The 16958-nt window shown below is 48.2% G+C and overlaps 3 protein-coding genes across 3 annotated transcripts; 1 reads left to right on the top strand and 2 right to left on the bottom strand.

Annotated features, from left to right (window-relative positions):
* Positions 1–215: 215 nt before the first annotated feature.
* Positions 216–927, bottom strand: LOC6600341. Its single transcript, XM_002025464.2, has 3 exons — positions 829–927; positions 698–769; positions 216–638 (listed from the first exon to the last, which is right to left on the bottom strand). The coding sequence occupies exons 1-3, from the start codon at positions 846–848 to the stop codon at positions 437–439; spliced, it is 294 nt and encodes a 97-aa protein (XP_002025500.1). The 5' UTR covers positions 849–927; the 3' UTR covers positions 216–436.
* A 1528-nt stretch (positions 928–2455) lies between these two features.
* On the bottom strand, positions 2456–16693 carry LOC6600342. The gene is made up of 7 exons (XM_002025465.2): positions 16662–16693; positions 8277–8382; positions 4708–4861; positions 4517–4644; positions 4258–4405; positions 4062–4184; positions 2456–3997 (listed from the first exon to the last, which is right to left on the bottom strand). The coding sequence occupies exons 2-7, from the start codon at positions 8352–8354 to the stop codon at positions 2532–2534; spliced, it is 2097 nt and encodes a 698-aa protein (XP_002025501.2). The 5' UTR covers positions 8355–8382; positions 16662–16693; the 3' UTR covers positions 2456–2531.
* Positions 6978–8001, top strand: LOC6600343 (farnesol dehydrogenase). The gene is made up of 2 exons (XM_026992605.1): positions 6978–7609; positions 7676–8001. The coding sequence occupies exons 1-2, from the start codon at positions 7037–7039 to the stop codon at positions 7853–7855; spliced, it is 753 nt and encodes a 250-aa protein (XP_026848406.1). The 5' UTR covers positions 6978–7036; the 3' UTR covers positions 7856–8001.
* Positions 16694–16958: the final 265 nt, after the last annotated feature.

The raw sequence follows: 16958 nt of genomic DNA, 5'->3' as shown, positions 1-16958 counted from the left end.
TCTCCGGCCCAGTAGGCGGAAGTACTATCGGAAGAAGTCGGAGCTATACCCGGTACTAACACAGTTTATACCTATACGAGTATATATACCAATCAATATCCAATATTGATATTGGATATCCAAAATCCAATAAAACAGCAATGCAAGGAAAGCTCCGAAGGAATAATCAAACACTTTAGATTATTTGGAAAAAAAACAAAGGCAGTGGTGGATGGCGAAACTTCCCCGTGGACTCGTGGGTATTATTTTTGAAATAAATTTGAGCGGCACATAACACATACAACTATTGCTATTTTGGGTTTGTTAAAGTGTGTGTGTGATATAACAAATGAAACAGTCTAATTTTGATGAAATGATGGCATGTTCTGCTTGACCGTCTTGTGTCTTTTGATCTCTGGCGGGTCGCCAAGACCGTCAGCCGTATTCCAGCCCTTACTTACGGGCTGGGCGGGTCCTCGGCCAGCTTCAAGGACAGTTCGTACAGCCACTTGTGAGACGAATAAGAAGCGCGCTCCTTCAGGTCGGGCAGAGTGAGCACGGCCTTGAGGTTGCGACGTCGCATATTAGTACCTTGGTCAACGATCACCACACCGTCGGCTGTGATCTTGACCCTTCCGGGACGGACCGTAACGGAGGGTCTGCAGTGGTAGTAGTTAGCATCTGAGAGAGTCCGAGAGAGCTTGGTAAAGTTACTTACGAATCGGAAATGAGGTTATTGCTCTTAAAGTACTTGAGGAGCTCCTCGTATTCTGGATCATAGTCAGGTTGTCTGAAACAAGGTGAATCCAATCAGTATGTGGATCGAATGAGACTTACCCACCCACTCACAATTCATTCTGGTCGGACATTGTGTGATCTGCTAAACTCTGCTGACTTCTTACTTGGAAAAATATATTCTTCTGACGAATTTCCGAATGGAACTGATTTGTCAAATCCGACTGTAGTGCCTGGGCCTGCCTGCTGCTTCGTCTGCTCTCCCTCTGTGACACTCTACAAGAATTTGAATGCTATACCTACTGTGCTAATAGTTTTGTACAAAAGTGAGGCAATAGGTCCTAGGATCTCCTCCAGTTTTGTAACACAGTGGCACTGTAACTATGGCACTGCAGAGAGATGTTCGACAGTCTTCGCCGATCAATGAGTCCTGCCTGCGACCTAGCAATGAGTGATGCTATTCGCTTCCCAGTTGGACCGAAACTTGAAATGGCGTTGAGAAATGTCCAATTGGTTTACAGTGCTATAGTTTTCCCATCGGATATTTCACGATGGTCCCATTTGTTACGGCCTCTCTTGCAGTGTGTCGAGGGCCACTCCATTTAAGGTCGACTTTCTGCAAGTATAAGAGGGCTACTACCCTTTTCCAGGTGGTATTCTCTTTGTTAATCTACTGTTATATTGTCATATACGTATCTACGTCAATACTCACGATACAAGTACATAATTTAGCCGTTTTCGGATTCTTTAATTTCAACTTAGCTAATTTTATTCAATTGTCAATTTTTCAATTACAAAAGTTGCACTTAATTTGTATCTGCACATAGAGAAATGCATTCCATAAGCGGAAAAGATAGACTGGTAGAGAGTGTGTTCAATAATTGTTTGTGTAATCCCTCAAAATTCAAATGTGAATATTTTCGATGGAAAATGATGAGAATTAGCATTTTACTAGATGGTTGCGTAGGCAATATATAATTTAACTAAATTTCCCCTAAATAAAACTCAGTTTCAAGGCCAAAACATATACAAAAAAAAAACAAAAAAACAAAACAAATTTTTCAAAATTCAATTTAAAATTTCCATTTTGTTTGATGTGGCTTAAAGCTAGCTCTATATCGTACGATTTTCTCAAACATATGCCGTAAATATATATAAGTTAGGTATTTATATGTATCAATAAATAAATAAGTTTCCCTTAAACCTAGATGATGTGAACTCCATGAACATCTATCATCATTGAGCACCTCTTCTGGGTACGGTATCGCTGGGTATTGCGATACCACCCACCAATTCTGTTTGTGTCTCTTTCTCTATATATGTGTATGTGGATGTGCATGTGGATGTGTGTGATTTTGAGTCTTTGTGTATGTGTGTGTGTGTGTGTGTGTGTGTTTAAGCAATTTAACGACTAAATGCACCAAAACAAAAAAACGTTATGAATGGATCGATCGTTCGATCGTTCAGCACCAATACGAATGTGAAACGGAACCATTTGGAGCGGTTCGAGTATTGCATTGTTGCCCGGATACGGACGAGAAGCTAACATTACGGTGCCATCTCCATCTTCATCTTGGAATCTCTCTTTCTCTCTCTCTCTCTCTCTCTCTCTCTCTCCCTCTCTCTCTCTGTTTCTCTCTCTGTCTTTGTCTCTTTATCTTTTCAGATTTCTGATCTCCGAGCAAAAAAAAGGATCGTATAAAAAGTCATACGAAATAAATAAATAATAATAGAAGGCAAAGACGAAGACGGAGGCCACAATCCGATCCGATCCGATCCGATCCGATACGATCCGATGACGATACTATCCGCACCGATCACTGAACCGTTTCATGCCCCACGACGGGGCTCTGCTGCCGCACTTGCTCCTGCTGCTGTTGCTGTTGTTGCTGCATGTGGCGCAGGCGGAAGAGGCGCAATGTCATCCAGGAGGCCAGGGTGCCCGGCACCGGCATGGGCGTCTGCTTGTCCAGCGCCTCCTTCTGCAGCTGGTAGCGGTAGAGCAGCGAGCCGGCGACCAGGGCCGAGACAATGGTGGCCGAGATGACCACGATGAACAGAATGCTGAACCCAGGCACGGGCATGCAGATGCCATAGACGACCTCCTCGCTGATCTTGCCCTGGAACACGGTCACTGCCTCCTGCTTCGAGTCCGGCGAGAAGGCCAGGTCTGCCTCGGAGATGACATCGTAGAGGCCACTGACTCCCACGTCGGCACTGCGCACTTTACGATCTGAGATGACCAGGGAGCGGCGACGACGACGGCGGGGATTCTCCGGCGCCTCTGTGGTGGAGGATGTGGTTGTGGATGTGGATGAGGATGAGGCGGCATCAGCGCCAGGGGCTGCGGCCTTCTCATCGGGCTCCTCCACATCCAAGTCGATATGGTCCTCTCGCGATTGTTTCAGGGGCTCCGCCTGGGGCCGGTAGACGGGACGTGGCACATCCTCGTCATCGTTTCTGGGCTCCAGAGAACGGGGCCCGGCCATGGGCACGCCCATGCGCTTCTGTGCCTCCAACTGCCGTGGTCCGTGGGGGAACTTGCCGCTCTTCTTAAGGCCCAGATACCGCTCACCATCACCCCCGTCCATGTCGGCCAGATCAGCGAGATCGTCGTCGCCGAACAGGTCGGACAGGTCGGCTTCCTCCTGATCCTCGTGCACGGGTCGCGGCTGCAGATTCGCACTCTTCTCGTGAGCGCCTCCATAATCCGCTCCAGCTCCCATTCCCACTCCGCCCACTCCTTGTCCGCCAATCGTCTGCTTTTGGTCGTGTATTATGTCCTCATAGAAGATGTCATGGTCCACACCCGGACCCATACCCAGGCCCATGCCCATGCCCATTCCCAAGCCCATGCCGTGCTGGGGCGGAGGCAGGGACAGATCCCGGAGCAGATCGTTGGTGCTGCTGCTGCCCATCGCATCCCCCATGTGAACATCCTTGCGCTCGTTGGCGTTGGTCACTCCGTGGCCCAGGCCGAGGCCGAGACCGAGACCGCCCTCACCGCCGGCTCCCGCCACGCCCGAGTTTTGGCAGTGGTCGAGGCAGCCGTGGCGACAGATCTCCACCTTGCACTTGATGTGTACGCTCAGCGCGTCCGGGAACTTAAAGGCGTGGAAGAACGCGTACGTGATGACGGTGGCCCTCTCGTCGGGAGCGCGGGCCTTCAGGAAGCGTGAGATCATCTTGGGCCGCAGCACGCAGCCGAACTCATCCGAAAGGTTGATCACATGCCCAGAGCCGTCCGAGGCCAAGCAAGACTTAACGCGCATATCGAACTCGCCTGAAAGATAAAAGATACGAGCATAAGATACTGATTGGTCGGGTCAAAATATTCTTGGGCTTACCGCGGTAGTCGTTGATGGCCACGACGAGGGTCAGCGTCGATCCCAGGGGCACAATGCCGCTCACTGGCGGCGCCCAGGGACCCTTGCCATGCTGAATCTCCATCCAGCAGTCGACATTATCACCTGCGCGGAAGATATTGGATATAGATATGGATCAAAAGCGGATCCGACTGAATGGATTGCCTGGCCGACTTACCGCGGAAATCGAGCTGGATCACATCCAGATCAGCAATCACCATCGGGGGCTTGGAGGCGGTCTTCTCGTAGTCGTTGAACCACTCGCAACGCAGCCGCTTCGCCTCGTCCCAGACCTCCAGCAGGTCCTTGTCGTATTGCACGACTACCTGTGATGTGATGGACAAAAGTGATCTTTAGTTGGGTTCAACACTTCGAGGGGGATGGAGGATGGGGGATGTTTGAGATGTATTGTAGATCATTATCGATTGCAGTCTCACCGTATTCTCGTAGAACTGTCCGTTGAGATCCGGTTTGGTGCCGCATCGTGAATACGAGATGCGGAACGAGAAGAATGTCTTGCCCGTTGAGGGCGGCACATACACACAACGCGGATCGCTGTGTTGTCCTAACGTGATCAGAGTGGGGATTAGTACTCGTATCAGGGCAAGATTTTTAGGAGGATACGCACCTTTGGAGCTAACAATTCCCTCAAACGGATGCGAGAATGTTAGATGAACATCCATGTGATCCTTGCCGCACATCACCTCCAGGGAGACAATGTTGGGCATTCCGTCAGGCCGGTCCATAGGCCACAGTTCATTACCAGCTATGACTAAACTAAACTGCAAGAGTGGAAGGTGCATGTAGCAATAATGGTCAGTAATTGGCAGTGGTACGTGGCTAATATCGACTCATACAAAACATTCATTGGACTCTGATTCTCATTCAACCTCCAAACTTCCTATCATTCTCAATCCAAGGCTCAACGCCCACACTCATTCCATCTTAGGTAACCATTCTATCCATTTCCATGCCGAATTCGAGCCACTCCCTCTCGTGGCGTGTCTCTTCCATAATTGATCGGATCTGTTCTTTCTATCCCCTATCCAGCTGTACCGTATTCCACCCCGTATTCCAACAGTTATATTTAGGTATTTCTTTCGTACAATTTCATCTGCCAACTGATCCTGCCATCTCTGTCCTATCCTAGCCCATACTCATCTCTGACCATCTCCATCTGCTTCTCCAGCTCAAGTTCCATCTCTAGCCTTGTGGGTGGCATCTAACGGTTCCCGACTGGCACCTGGCAAACGTGTTGCCAATAAAAACGAAACGGAAATCCAGTCTCTGGCCCAGGCAGCAGGCAGCAGGCCGCAGCAGCAGCCCCTCGGCCATGGCCAATAAAGGCCAATCGAAATGAGAAAGCGAATTCCACCTGGTCCGCATCCGTTTGGCCGCGCTTTAGAAACTGGTCTGTCCCGATCTCCTGGGGATCCCCCCCATCGCCTCTTCCCATCCACTCCACTCAGCTCCCCAGTCCGACATTTGCATACTGATACTTGGCCAAACTGCCTTGCCAAATACTGCTAGAGATTCCGTCTGGTTGCGAGGATCGGACGGCTCAAATCTGAGCAAATTGCAAATGGAATTTGCATTTTCATACACATCCATATACGTATACATATACATACACATAGATCGCCCCTCGACAGTTCCTTCCACTAATGGTTACTGCACCTGCCAAGCAACATGTTGCACGTATGAGCAGTGCGTTTACCTGCCCCTATATGAAGCATGAAGCGGTGCCACGTTGTCTGGCATCTCAGTGCCAGACGAAGATCCAGGCGCAGGAGACACAGACAAAGCTCTCTTCTGGCCAGCTCACCAAATCATTTGGCCTAGGCTCGTAGCCAGTCAGTGAGCTGGCAGCAATAATTGAATGCCCGTAGAGATTACCATGCGTTACACTGAACGAAAATAAATATCAGATATTGCACGAAAATGTTTTTCACCAAAAAAAAACAAAAATATTCCTTGAAATGGGCACAGCCGAAGGCACACGAACTCCGTAGCATGTCTCGAGTCACTTCAGAGACTGCGAAAAAGGCTTGCTGATTTGAATCCGCAGTGCTTCCACTGGGCTCTTCGTGAATCTGAGTGAAGGGTAGGATTCGTAAGGATCGAAAGCATTAAAGAGACATGAGCATGGCTGTGTTTTTATGACTACTATGGATTCTACTATCATGCAGGATGAATTTAATGCAACATTCGCAGCCCCTTATATCCAATAGTAATCTATCCAAAACAATCCTTATCCTATCGTCAGTAACTTAACAAAAATCTATCTAGCGATATCAAATAACTGTCATAGGAACCATCGATCTGCCAGGGGGGTAAGCGCTAGTCTTTTATTCTGTCGTACTGCTTTTTCATTTATTCGAATGCATATTGCCCCGTTAGTTATTCCCTATATTTTTCTGCATTGGAAAAACAAAAGCTCCAATCTGACTATAACATTGCTCTAACTGCAACTATCCATTTCCTCCATTCCAATCAGTATTTCGACTTAATTTCGAGAACCTGTTCAACGATTTGGTCACCGTGCCGACGCACGCCGTCTTTCAAATGTTTCTGCTGATCTACAATGATAAACCACGAAAGAACTGCTAGCAATGCTAGAAATTCTATCAGCTGGCACAGATTCGCGTGGCCAACCTGCAAAATAGCATTCGGGAATACGAGTAGATAGATAATTATATGGCTTTTCCAAGAGTCATGGTTAGAAGCGTTTTGGTTCTCTCTCTCTTTCTCCATCGGCGTATACGTTCTACGATTATAGTCGGACTCGTATTCGTACCTTGTATTCGTGAATGGAGCTCGTCGGGGAAGCCTATAAAAGACTAACCGGTGCCGGGTGGCTAATCAGTTTGCTACGCAGAACCGTCCGAATCACGCTCCCGTATAAGGGATTGCTCGGTTCTTAATCAGAAATAAACTAAACATTCGTAATAGTCGTAATGGATCGCTGGCAAAATCGCGTTGCTGTCGTCACCGGAGCCAGCTCGGGGATTGGAGCCGCATGCTGCAGGGATCTGGTGGCCAAGGGCATGGTCGTGGTGGGTCTGGCTCGCCGTGAGGAGCGGCTGAAGGAGCTGAAGGCAGCTCTGCCGTCCGAGCAGGCCGCCCGCTTCCATGGCCGCAAGTGTGACGTCAGCCAGGAACAGGACGTTGTCGACACCTTCGCCTGGATCGATGCCACGTTGGGGGGAGCCGACGTTCTCGTAAACAATGCCGGCATCTTGCGGCAGGCGGCGGATATCGTCAAGGAGGGCAACGGCCCCGATCTGAGGGCCATCCTCGACACCAATGTGCTGGGCGTGGCCTGGTGCACGCGCGAGGCCTTCCGCTCTCAGCAGCGGCGCAATGTCCTCGACGGACACGTGGTGATCATCAACAGCGTGCTCGGACACCAAACACCGGTTACGAGCTTCAGCCTGGGCATGTATGCCCCCTCCAAGCATGCCGTGACTGCCCTGACCGAGGTGCTGCGCCAGGAGTTCCTCAACAAGAAGACCCAGACCAAGATCACGGTGAGTTTCTGTTACCCTCGAATTGTCGCTTGCCTCTAACCGAAGCTCTTCCTCATCCGTCCCCAGAGCGTGAGTCCCGGCGCCGTCGATACGGAGATTCTCGACAAGAGGGTCCTCGAACTACTGCCCGGTCTGCCCATGCTGCGCTCAGAGGACATTGCCGATGCCGTCTCCTACTGCATTCAGACACCACCCAATGTCCAGATCCACGAGATGATCATCAAGCCCATTGGAGAGTCCGTATAAGGTCTCTGGCACCTATCTACGTGTATGCAATCCTGATATTAAACAAACCTAAGTTTCGATTACATTCTGAGAGACAACTGATACAGTACATTTTGTAGATATGTAAAAGCGAATCAGTCTCCCTCAGCAGACTTCTTAGAGAGGAATCTTTCTACCAATTTTACTAAACACGCTTATAATTTTACCGCCTTTATTAACACCTGCAGTCTCATTGTTCTAGAGCCAGTTTAGAGAAAATGTATTGCTTGGAAATAATTTCTATGTTCATTGAGATAAGATCGTACGATTATTCGCTGTTCCCCAGGCCAAGGTCGGAAAATTAAACTTTACTTTGTAATTAATTCTATACGAGTACGAGTATGTATATAGTTTTGGTGATAAGAGCCGAGTAAATTCTGTGGTTGTGTTCTGTTGTACTTACCATTAAGTGTAAAATAAATATACAGCTACTAAGTCTAAGGTCCCACAGCCGTGTAGGACCTTTTTGTGGGCTCCACATGCTGGTGCTGTGGGCGTGGCGATCGGATCTGCAACGAGGCGAAAGAGTATTGAATATTATTGGGTTTCGGTTGCGCTTCAAAAGGGGAAGGTGCTCGGTGGGACTACCCCAATGATTTGTTTGCTACAATCACTATCGCGAGGGAGAGTACGATGGGGTCTTATCTCTCCTCTCTCTTGAACTGGCTTACTAAGCCATAGGCACAGTGGGCTACGAATTGGCAAACTGAACTCGAATTCCCCCGAAGACAATTGTACCCCAATTTCCGTGCAAATACTAATTGATGATCCACCGTTGCACTGATCGCTTTCACCCCACTGTATCGCACAGTTCGCGTGGGCGGCCAGTGGCAAAAGCAAACCCAACCAGACCAAGACGGACCCGTCGGCAATTGCAACTGTTGACTGGCTGCTAATGCCAAGTGCGATCTCGACTCCGATCTCCATTACGATTATATAGTTGGCTTGTCGGGCTCTGTGCCTGTCCATCACGCGGCTCTGACCGAACAGGAACGAGGAACGAGGAACGAGGCACGAGGAACGAGGCACGAGGAACGAGGCACGAGGAACGAGGCACGAGGGCCGCAGGTTGAAGCAGCCGCAAATCGTGATCCAAAATAAAGTGAGACACACTAAATTGCGGCAATTTCGATGATCGATCGATCGAATGTAGGTACTCCTGATCTCATTGCAAGCGATCGCCTGGTTACTGGTTTTTTGGTTACCAAATGAGCTAAATGGTAAACGATAGATGGCCGGATAGACATACTCGTACTGTTGCGTGTTGATCGTAGATCTACAAGATCTTTTGGGGCTAATCAGATTCCATTTTCTCCATCGTTCCAAGTCGTTAAATAATGATATTCATGGATTTGGGAGTTCAATGATCCTGAGGACTGGAACAGTTAGTGCTGCTTCTTATACAACATCTCCCGTTTATCGATTAAGATGATTATGTATTCTAGTATGTGCTTAGGTACATAGCTCGTTCATCAATAATATTCATCTCTTTTATTGATAACTTTCGTGCATTGGATGTTTGATAACTTTTACGAGTACCCATGGCAAACGCTTCACACTCCTTTTCGATCTTCTTCCATCGACCGCACTCTACGGATGTTTCGTTAGTCGATCGATCGATCGATGCCAATTATAGCTACACATTCACCCGAAAGCTTCCATTCGCTCTCCGCTTACGGTTAACCTGAATTCCTGTCCTCTTCTTTCGAGTACTCGCATAATCTTCCTATATTCCTGCCCCTGACTTCGCCCCTTTTGAATTCCCGAACGCTTTTTCTGTGGGGCGACACAGGAACATTAAGTGCACGCGGTCGCCGTCGCGGTCGATCACATTATCCTCCGCGACGTGGTCGTGGTCGTCGTCGTTCTCAGCCCAATTCGTATGTTAAATATCAATTGATAAAGGCCTTTCCCCTTATGTTTTTGGTCAAAGGAGCCCATCGGAGTAATAAAGATGTCGATGTGCGTCATTAGCGCGGCGTTTGGAGCGTTGGGGGGATCGGGGTACTGAGCACCGATGACTGATGACTGAACGTATCCGGGGCCAGATCGCATTTAACCTGACGCCCCCGGCCAATGGGGCAGCCGAAAATTGTTCGAATACGTGAAATGGCCGCAAATGTGCGGCCACGAAAAGAAGCCATAAACAAATTGAAATTTAATAAACGGCCAGGCGGTCAATTTCCCTGGACCTGGACTTGGACCTGGACTTGGACCTGGACCTGGCCTGCTCTCTGATCCATTCGATCAGTGGCCCCCGGGGGGTCCATTTTAACATTGCAAATTTTGGTGGCTGCGCTGCCTGACGCTTGGACAGTGGACGGGACGGCTTGTTGCCAGGCCTGCTTTGTAGCCTCGTGAGTCACCCCAGTGCTGGCAGGAAAATCAGGCTGCAGCAGTGACCCACTGCGACACAGTGTGTCCAATGGGCTTGCAAAATGAATTGAGCGATCACCGGGCCCAGAATGAAGCACTTTAATGGCCAGGGGTGCACTGAGTGGAGGTCTATTCCAATCAACTTTACTCTACGATTTGTGCTACCGCGGAAATAATGTCAATAAAATACTCAAATACAGAATAGATAATGTTACATTAATCAAAAGCAGGCCTAAATCGATCTCATCCCTCTGTGAATTTTGATAACAGACAAGCTGTTAAGCCATTAATCGAAAGACAATCGAAGCGAGAGCCACATCGGAATACCCCCAAAAGGAATACTGATTTTGTATGAAAGGCGATCGCGAAATTAGTTGCCATTTAAAAGCTTTTTTTGGGGGACTATGACTTTTTTTTGTATAATAAACATAAAGAAAATCAAAAGCATTTGTCAGAGTACATTCTTGTAAAGCCAATGATCGATTTTGTATGCCTAACTGTTTATCTGTTTATCGATAGCTTACACGATAACTTTCTGCCGAGGATCTGGAGGTGTGCTCGCCTGCCGCATTGAGTAGATCAAGATCGACCACGACGACTAATAGATCCCCGACAAATTTCACCGAAACCGAACCGAACCGAACCGAACCAAACCCGAACTTTCCAATTCGCACAATAATTCTTTCGCATTTCGATTGGGTACACAGAGACAGAGCTGCTGCGATAAATATTTACATTGGCAATTGTTCAGTGGGTAAACAGCAGCAGCACTTTCCCTGCTCTGCCACCAATTAAAGAAATGCCGACAATCAATCAATCAATCAATCCGACAATCCGACAATCCGACAATCAGGCAGTCAGTCAAGCCCACATCAATTCCATCGGGCTGTAATAAAAAAATCTCATTTCGCGTCTCTGCCTCCGCTGATCGCCGAGCCGCCTATTGTGCCTGGCCTGGCACACACTTTTACCCAGCAACAGGTGAAAATGAAATCGAAACTGTGCGAACAAAGCGGCGCTCGGATACGAACAAGAAAAAGATGATGGACGCTCCCGCTACCGCACCCCACCCCCCTTCACATTTCGACCACAGAAATGCGGTCAACGGAGATTCTCTCGCAGAACTGTAAATCGGTCGATGGAGCCGGGGAGGGGGAGAGGAAGAGGGAGAGGGAGGGAGGGGGCCAACGGTAAACGGCTGATATGCTTATTTGTCTTTTAATTTGGAGCCAATTAATTTCTCTTCTCGTTTATTGTCTCTCGACACACACACACACACGCACACACACTCCGTGAAAAGAAAACTTGCCTTTACCGAACTCAAACTGGAGATCTCGAACTTGCACTCGAAGTGCCCAAAACAAAGATAATGCAATAATAGCAACAGAGATCGAGGCTCTCGATAACCTTGCCTTGCATTGCATAGATCGATCCCGTTTAAGCAACTAATCGATATAAAGTATATGTACTTAGAGTTGGTTGGATTATCTTCATAGACAAACATGATTTTCCCTTTGAAAAGGTGTCCATAAGCAGACGAACTGTGAACAGTAAATGCCTCCCTCTATCGTTTCAATCGATCAATCATGTTAGGATGTATTGATTATGCTTAGCTATTAAGTCTGGGAGACATTATATCCGAAGGGCGGGACGTGAGCTGTTGATCTCTTAATATTCTACATAGATACACACACATGCGAGTAGCAGGGTCGGAAATCATAAATACTCCTTACGCAAGGGTACTCGTACAGCGAGACAGCGCCTAGGCTAACTGTAACTCATTCTCGCTCTCCCACTCACTCCCGCTCTCGTCGAGTGTCTGCGTCTGGGCCAGCTGTTTTGCATGAGTGCAGGAGCGAGAGTGGGAGCGAGAGCGGGAGCGAGAGCGTGAGAGAGGAATCAAAAGTCAGCGCAGAGGCGCCCAATTAAGAGCCGCCGCATGGGACGGAATGGGATCTACTTAGGAGCGGAGCCAGGCCCCGGGTCCGGGCCTTCTCAGGCGCAGTCTAACTAAGTCAAAGAAAGTGCGATGCGACGCGACGCGACGCGACGCATTGAAGAGCCCGGCGTCTGCCGCCGCGTGCTGCACGCTCTGATGGCGCTTAATTAATGATGCTGCTACCTCTGCCGCTGCAATTAACAGTACCGCACGCTTGCTGCAGCTGCAGAAGTGGAAGAACGGAAGAGAGGAAAAGTAGAAGTTAGTTGGACACGCTCCACGCCCCAAGAGATGGGCTTAGCTGAACGGCACCCTCGTACCCTGGAGCTCGCCCGATCCAATTCGATTTGATCCAAGCTCGATCGATGGAATGGATTCGAAGTCGAATGGAATGGAATGGCAAAGAAATGGTTGCATCAAAAGGCGATCAAAACCCAAACAAAAACTGGAGCCCCAACCGCAATTTGCTTACAGTTTTCACTTTTCTTTCTTGTGGGATGTGGAATTGATGAATGGATGGTGGGATGGTGATATGGTGGCGGCACAATAATGGAAATGCCAGTGGAAATTGAAATGGAAGTGGAAATGGTTCGGTTCGGTTCGGTTCGGTTCCATTGCTATTGAAGACCGACCACTTTCGAATCGAACAGAGAGCCCCCGGACCCGGTTATAACGGTACGGCGAACAACCAGCAAACGGTAAATCACATGCCTATGCTTCATTGCTGTTTATCTGTTTTGTGCTTTTTTGATGAGATATGTACATATGTGTGTATTTTTAGCTTCTGTTTTTTTGTGTTGTTTTTTTTTAGTGTGCTTCCAGAGAGGGGCGCCACCAGATGGTGCGGGGTGCGGGGTGCGGGGCATCGGCATACCGTGCTCGTCTCATAGTGAAAAGCAGCAATAATCACGATAATGATAATGATGCCACTACGTTGTGGCACGGGCACGGGCACGGGCACGGGCATGGGTATGGGTATGGCTAAAGTAACAGTAACAGTATAAGTAACAGTAAGGCCGAAATCAAAATACATTTTTAAATGGTTCACTTTCTTTTAATTAAACTGGTTCCACCAGCCCCAGTCGCACCTCCCCCTCCAGACATGCAACCCCCTTTCCATCCAGCAGCCACAGTTGCCGCCCTCTCGGACCACCTCCATCCCCCACACCTTGGGGACCCGCCGAGGGTTCCCAGGAGGGGGGCTCGAAGCAAGTTTGTCCACTTTTTAGTTTTTTGCTTGGTTTTTTTCGGGCGCATTCTGCAGCCGTAGTCGTAGCCAAATGCAATTTTACTTTGTGTAATTAGCTCGGCATGGATATGGCTGTGCCGGGGGTGCCGCACAGTCAGCCACAAAATTAAACAGCCTCTGGGAAAACTGACTTGGCAACTGCGGTCTTGTGATGATACAATCCTCCACCTTTCGTCTTCACAGAATATACTGAAGAGTCGTCAGTGTAACATATCTAAAAGTATCATCTAGTGGCTGGCACTATCTGAATCACCAATAGATCAAATATGGATCCGATCTTGACGGTTTCCTTGAATGTACGGAAATTTCTAGATCTGGAGCAGGAGTCTCCATGGTCTGCATTTTCAGTTTTCAGCTCAAAAGCGTGTATCTATTGCCTAGAAACGATTTCAGGGGTTATGTTGGTAGTCCATATCTCCATTTCGATCGATTTTAGAAGTGTAAGCAGGCTCTCATTTGTTGGGGCACATCCGCTGTAGCCTTAGCGGTTGAATCATAACTGAAATTATCTGCTCACTTCAAAGTTTTGAATTTATGACAATTTCAGACAACGATTTGCCACTAAATCTCATGGGAAATGCAAATGCAAATGCACAAATGGCAGAAGGGAGAAACAGGAACAGGAACAGGCGGGAGGGGTGGGGTGGAGTGGATGACATCGTTCCCAGTTGTTGCAGCAGCTGTGTACAACTGCTGCAACTACTCGTACCATTCATTCTGTAGCTGGAAACGTCCAAAAGGCTTTGGTAAAGACCGAGAACGTGTCAAATGGTCCCAGTCTCATTCGCATTCGCATTCGCATTCGCATTTGCATTCCCAGCCCCTCTGCAGACTCTGCACCCGACTGTTGCAGCTACTCGTATTCAAATTTGGGGCATGAACCAACCAATTCCTCGTCTCCTCCGTTTCGCCTGCGACAAAACTTTTGCCAGGCTCTCGACTGTCTCTCTGTCTCTCTGTCTGGGGGCAATCTGTTGTCAACTTTGAGCAACGACATGACAGCTGCCATGAGAGCAGCCCCCAGCAGCGCTCCGCTCCAAAGTCAAGTGCAAACAATGCGCTCCTCTAGGAGCCTCTAGGAGCGTGTGCATATGGAAATGCATGGAAGTGGAAGTGGAGGTGGAGGTGGAGTTGGAAGCAGCAGGTCCCCAAGGGCGGTACCAAGTCTTATCAGCGGGCCTGCAGCAGCCCAAGGGCTTGGCCTTTTAAGTTAACGCAATTTGTTGACCTCAAAGACTTGGCCCCCAATCGAAGCAGTTTGAGGGAGCACGAGTTTCGGGATAGCTTTCGATTTCAAGGAGGGTTTTATACGAGTACATATGAGCTGGGAAGAGGAAGAGGAAGAGGAAGGGGACCCAAATGTGGCACAAAAAGTTTCCATTTCATTATTGGAATGTCTGTAGAAAGGCAAAGAACAGTTAGACGCTGAGACGCTGGGACGCCGCGGCGTCTCTCCATCGCTCAATGTTTTCTCGCTTGTAGCTTTGATGGTTGTTGAATACAAATTAAGATTCTGTGAAAGAAACGACGCTTGTCGTCGCTTTATCTGTATCCGCATCTGCATATCGTACAGGTATTCGTATTCGTATCTCTATATGTATCTGCATACGTATGTATCTGTGGGTCTCAGTGTGTCGCCGCATCCGTGTCTGTGCCTGTGTCTGCCGCGAATGGCATGTGAAAGAGGGGCAGTGGCAGCGGCAGAGGCAGCGGCAGAGGCAGCGGCAGCGGCAGAGGCAGCTTTGGGAATAGAATTTACTGGGTCGATCGCAGCAGCTCATAAATTATGCGTCATCAGCATCGAGCATCGCGAGCATCGATGGTGGCTCCAACGGGCTCTGCTCGCGCTGGTCAGAGCCAAACAATGAATGAATTTCAAATGAATTCAAGCGAACGAGACACAGATACGGGTCGGGCCTTTAGTCGGGCAGAAGGGGGGAGACCTTGACTCAGAGGCGGCTAAGGCTGAGCTGAGCTCCCCTCCCTCCTAATATTGGCCAAAGCAAATCATTTGAGGCCAAACAAAGAGATAGTCCACTGCAGCCGAAGCCGAAGCCAGAGGCCGAGCTCGAGTCGGAGTCGGAGTCGCAGATGGAAAGAGACACACAGATACTCGTAGATGCCGTTTGCTGATCTCCGCTTTGCCAACAACTGGGATCCACAGATGCGACAACGAGGCCTACGGTCTGCAGTTTTCAACTTGCAACTTGCAACTTGCAACTTGCCATTGCATTTATGGCCAAGTCGCGTGTTTCTTTGCAGTTGCCAATCTCTGGCTCTGGCTCTGGCTCTGGCTCTGCCCCATGGCTCTGTCTCCGTCTCCGTCTCTGTGTCGCTGCCTGTTCCTGTATCTGTATCTGTATCTGTATCTGCATCTGTGTCTGTGCCACAAGAGTTCTTTGGCTCTGTCTGCAGCAGGAATTGAGTTTATTGTGCCACAGCGGCGTGCCTTGGATTGTCGCATCAGCTTAATTAGAATTCGAAGTAGTTAACGGTGCATTTAATGCGCTCCAAAACGGATCAAATGCATCAACACCGCTACCACTCACTTCTCATCAGCGCCAGCACACTTGCCGCCGCCTCCTCCGGGTGTATCTGTATCTGTATCTGTATCTGTATCTATATCTGCTGGTGTGGGCTCTGTTCCATTTATTGTGCGAGTATCTCCGGGAATGCCAGTAGCCAGTAGTCCCGACTAATGGAATCGAGTCTAGTGACGAAAGCTGTCACAATATTGATTCCCATTGGAGTGAGGGATTATGGTATTGGACATGCTGGCAATGCTGACAAATGATGATGTACAGCCTATATTCATTATACACATATTCGATCCCCTCTCACACGGCTTGTGACTTGTGTCGCCAGCTATTTTACCAGAGGATCTCCTCCAGGGGAACCATCATTATTCTTATCGGAAATAACCATAACCAATAGCCGTCCCACATCTGAGTCGGATCGTAAATTTACAAACATTAACAGTCGTTGAAACCCTTAATCTACAAGAATAATAATGATTATAAAGCACATCCTTTGTGTACATCAATAGGTACACATATCCTTTTTAATATATGATTATTTGATCTCGATCTATAACATTGTCATAACGTAATCCCCTAATCCTCAATAGCATCAAAATAGTTTAATAGTTTGGTACATTCAATAGATGTTGTATGAAAGATCTTGTATCGGAATACCATAATCGAATAATTGCATTTTTAACTTACCGATAGACCTTGATCTTTCCGATGGTCAAACACACACAATTTTGAGGGTTCTCGTTAGTATTTCTGCTGTTTTAGATTCCTTATATTTCCGTATTTCTGGAACACTTAATATCAAACGGGATATTTAGGCTGAGTTTGGCAAATGCATTAAAGAGTACAAAAAAAAATAAGAAGAAAGAATAATTGCTTAAATATGTACAGAAGTAGAAGGCCGAAGTGAAATCGGAACGGACCGGACCGCCTAACACGTAACGCAAATAAAGAGGAATGCCAGCAACCAGGCAACGAGGCAACCAG

This window comes from Drosophila persimilis, unplaced genomic scaffold (genome assembly GCF_003286085.1).
Source record: "Drosophila persimilis strain 14011-0111.01,24,50 unplaced genomic scaffold, DperRS2 tig00000766-arrow-arrow-pilon, whole genome shotgun sequence".
NCBI classification, from domain to species: Eukaryota; Metazoa; Arthropoda; class Insecta; order Diptera; family Drosophilidae; genus Drosophila; species Drosophila persimilis.
This window is presented reverse-complemented; position numbering and strand designations above follow the sequence as displayed.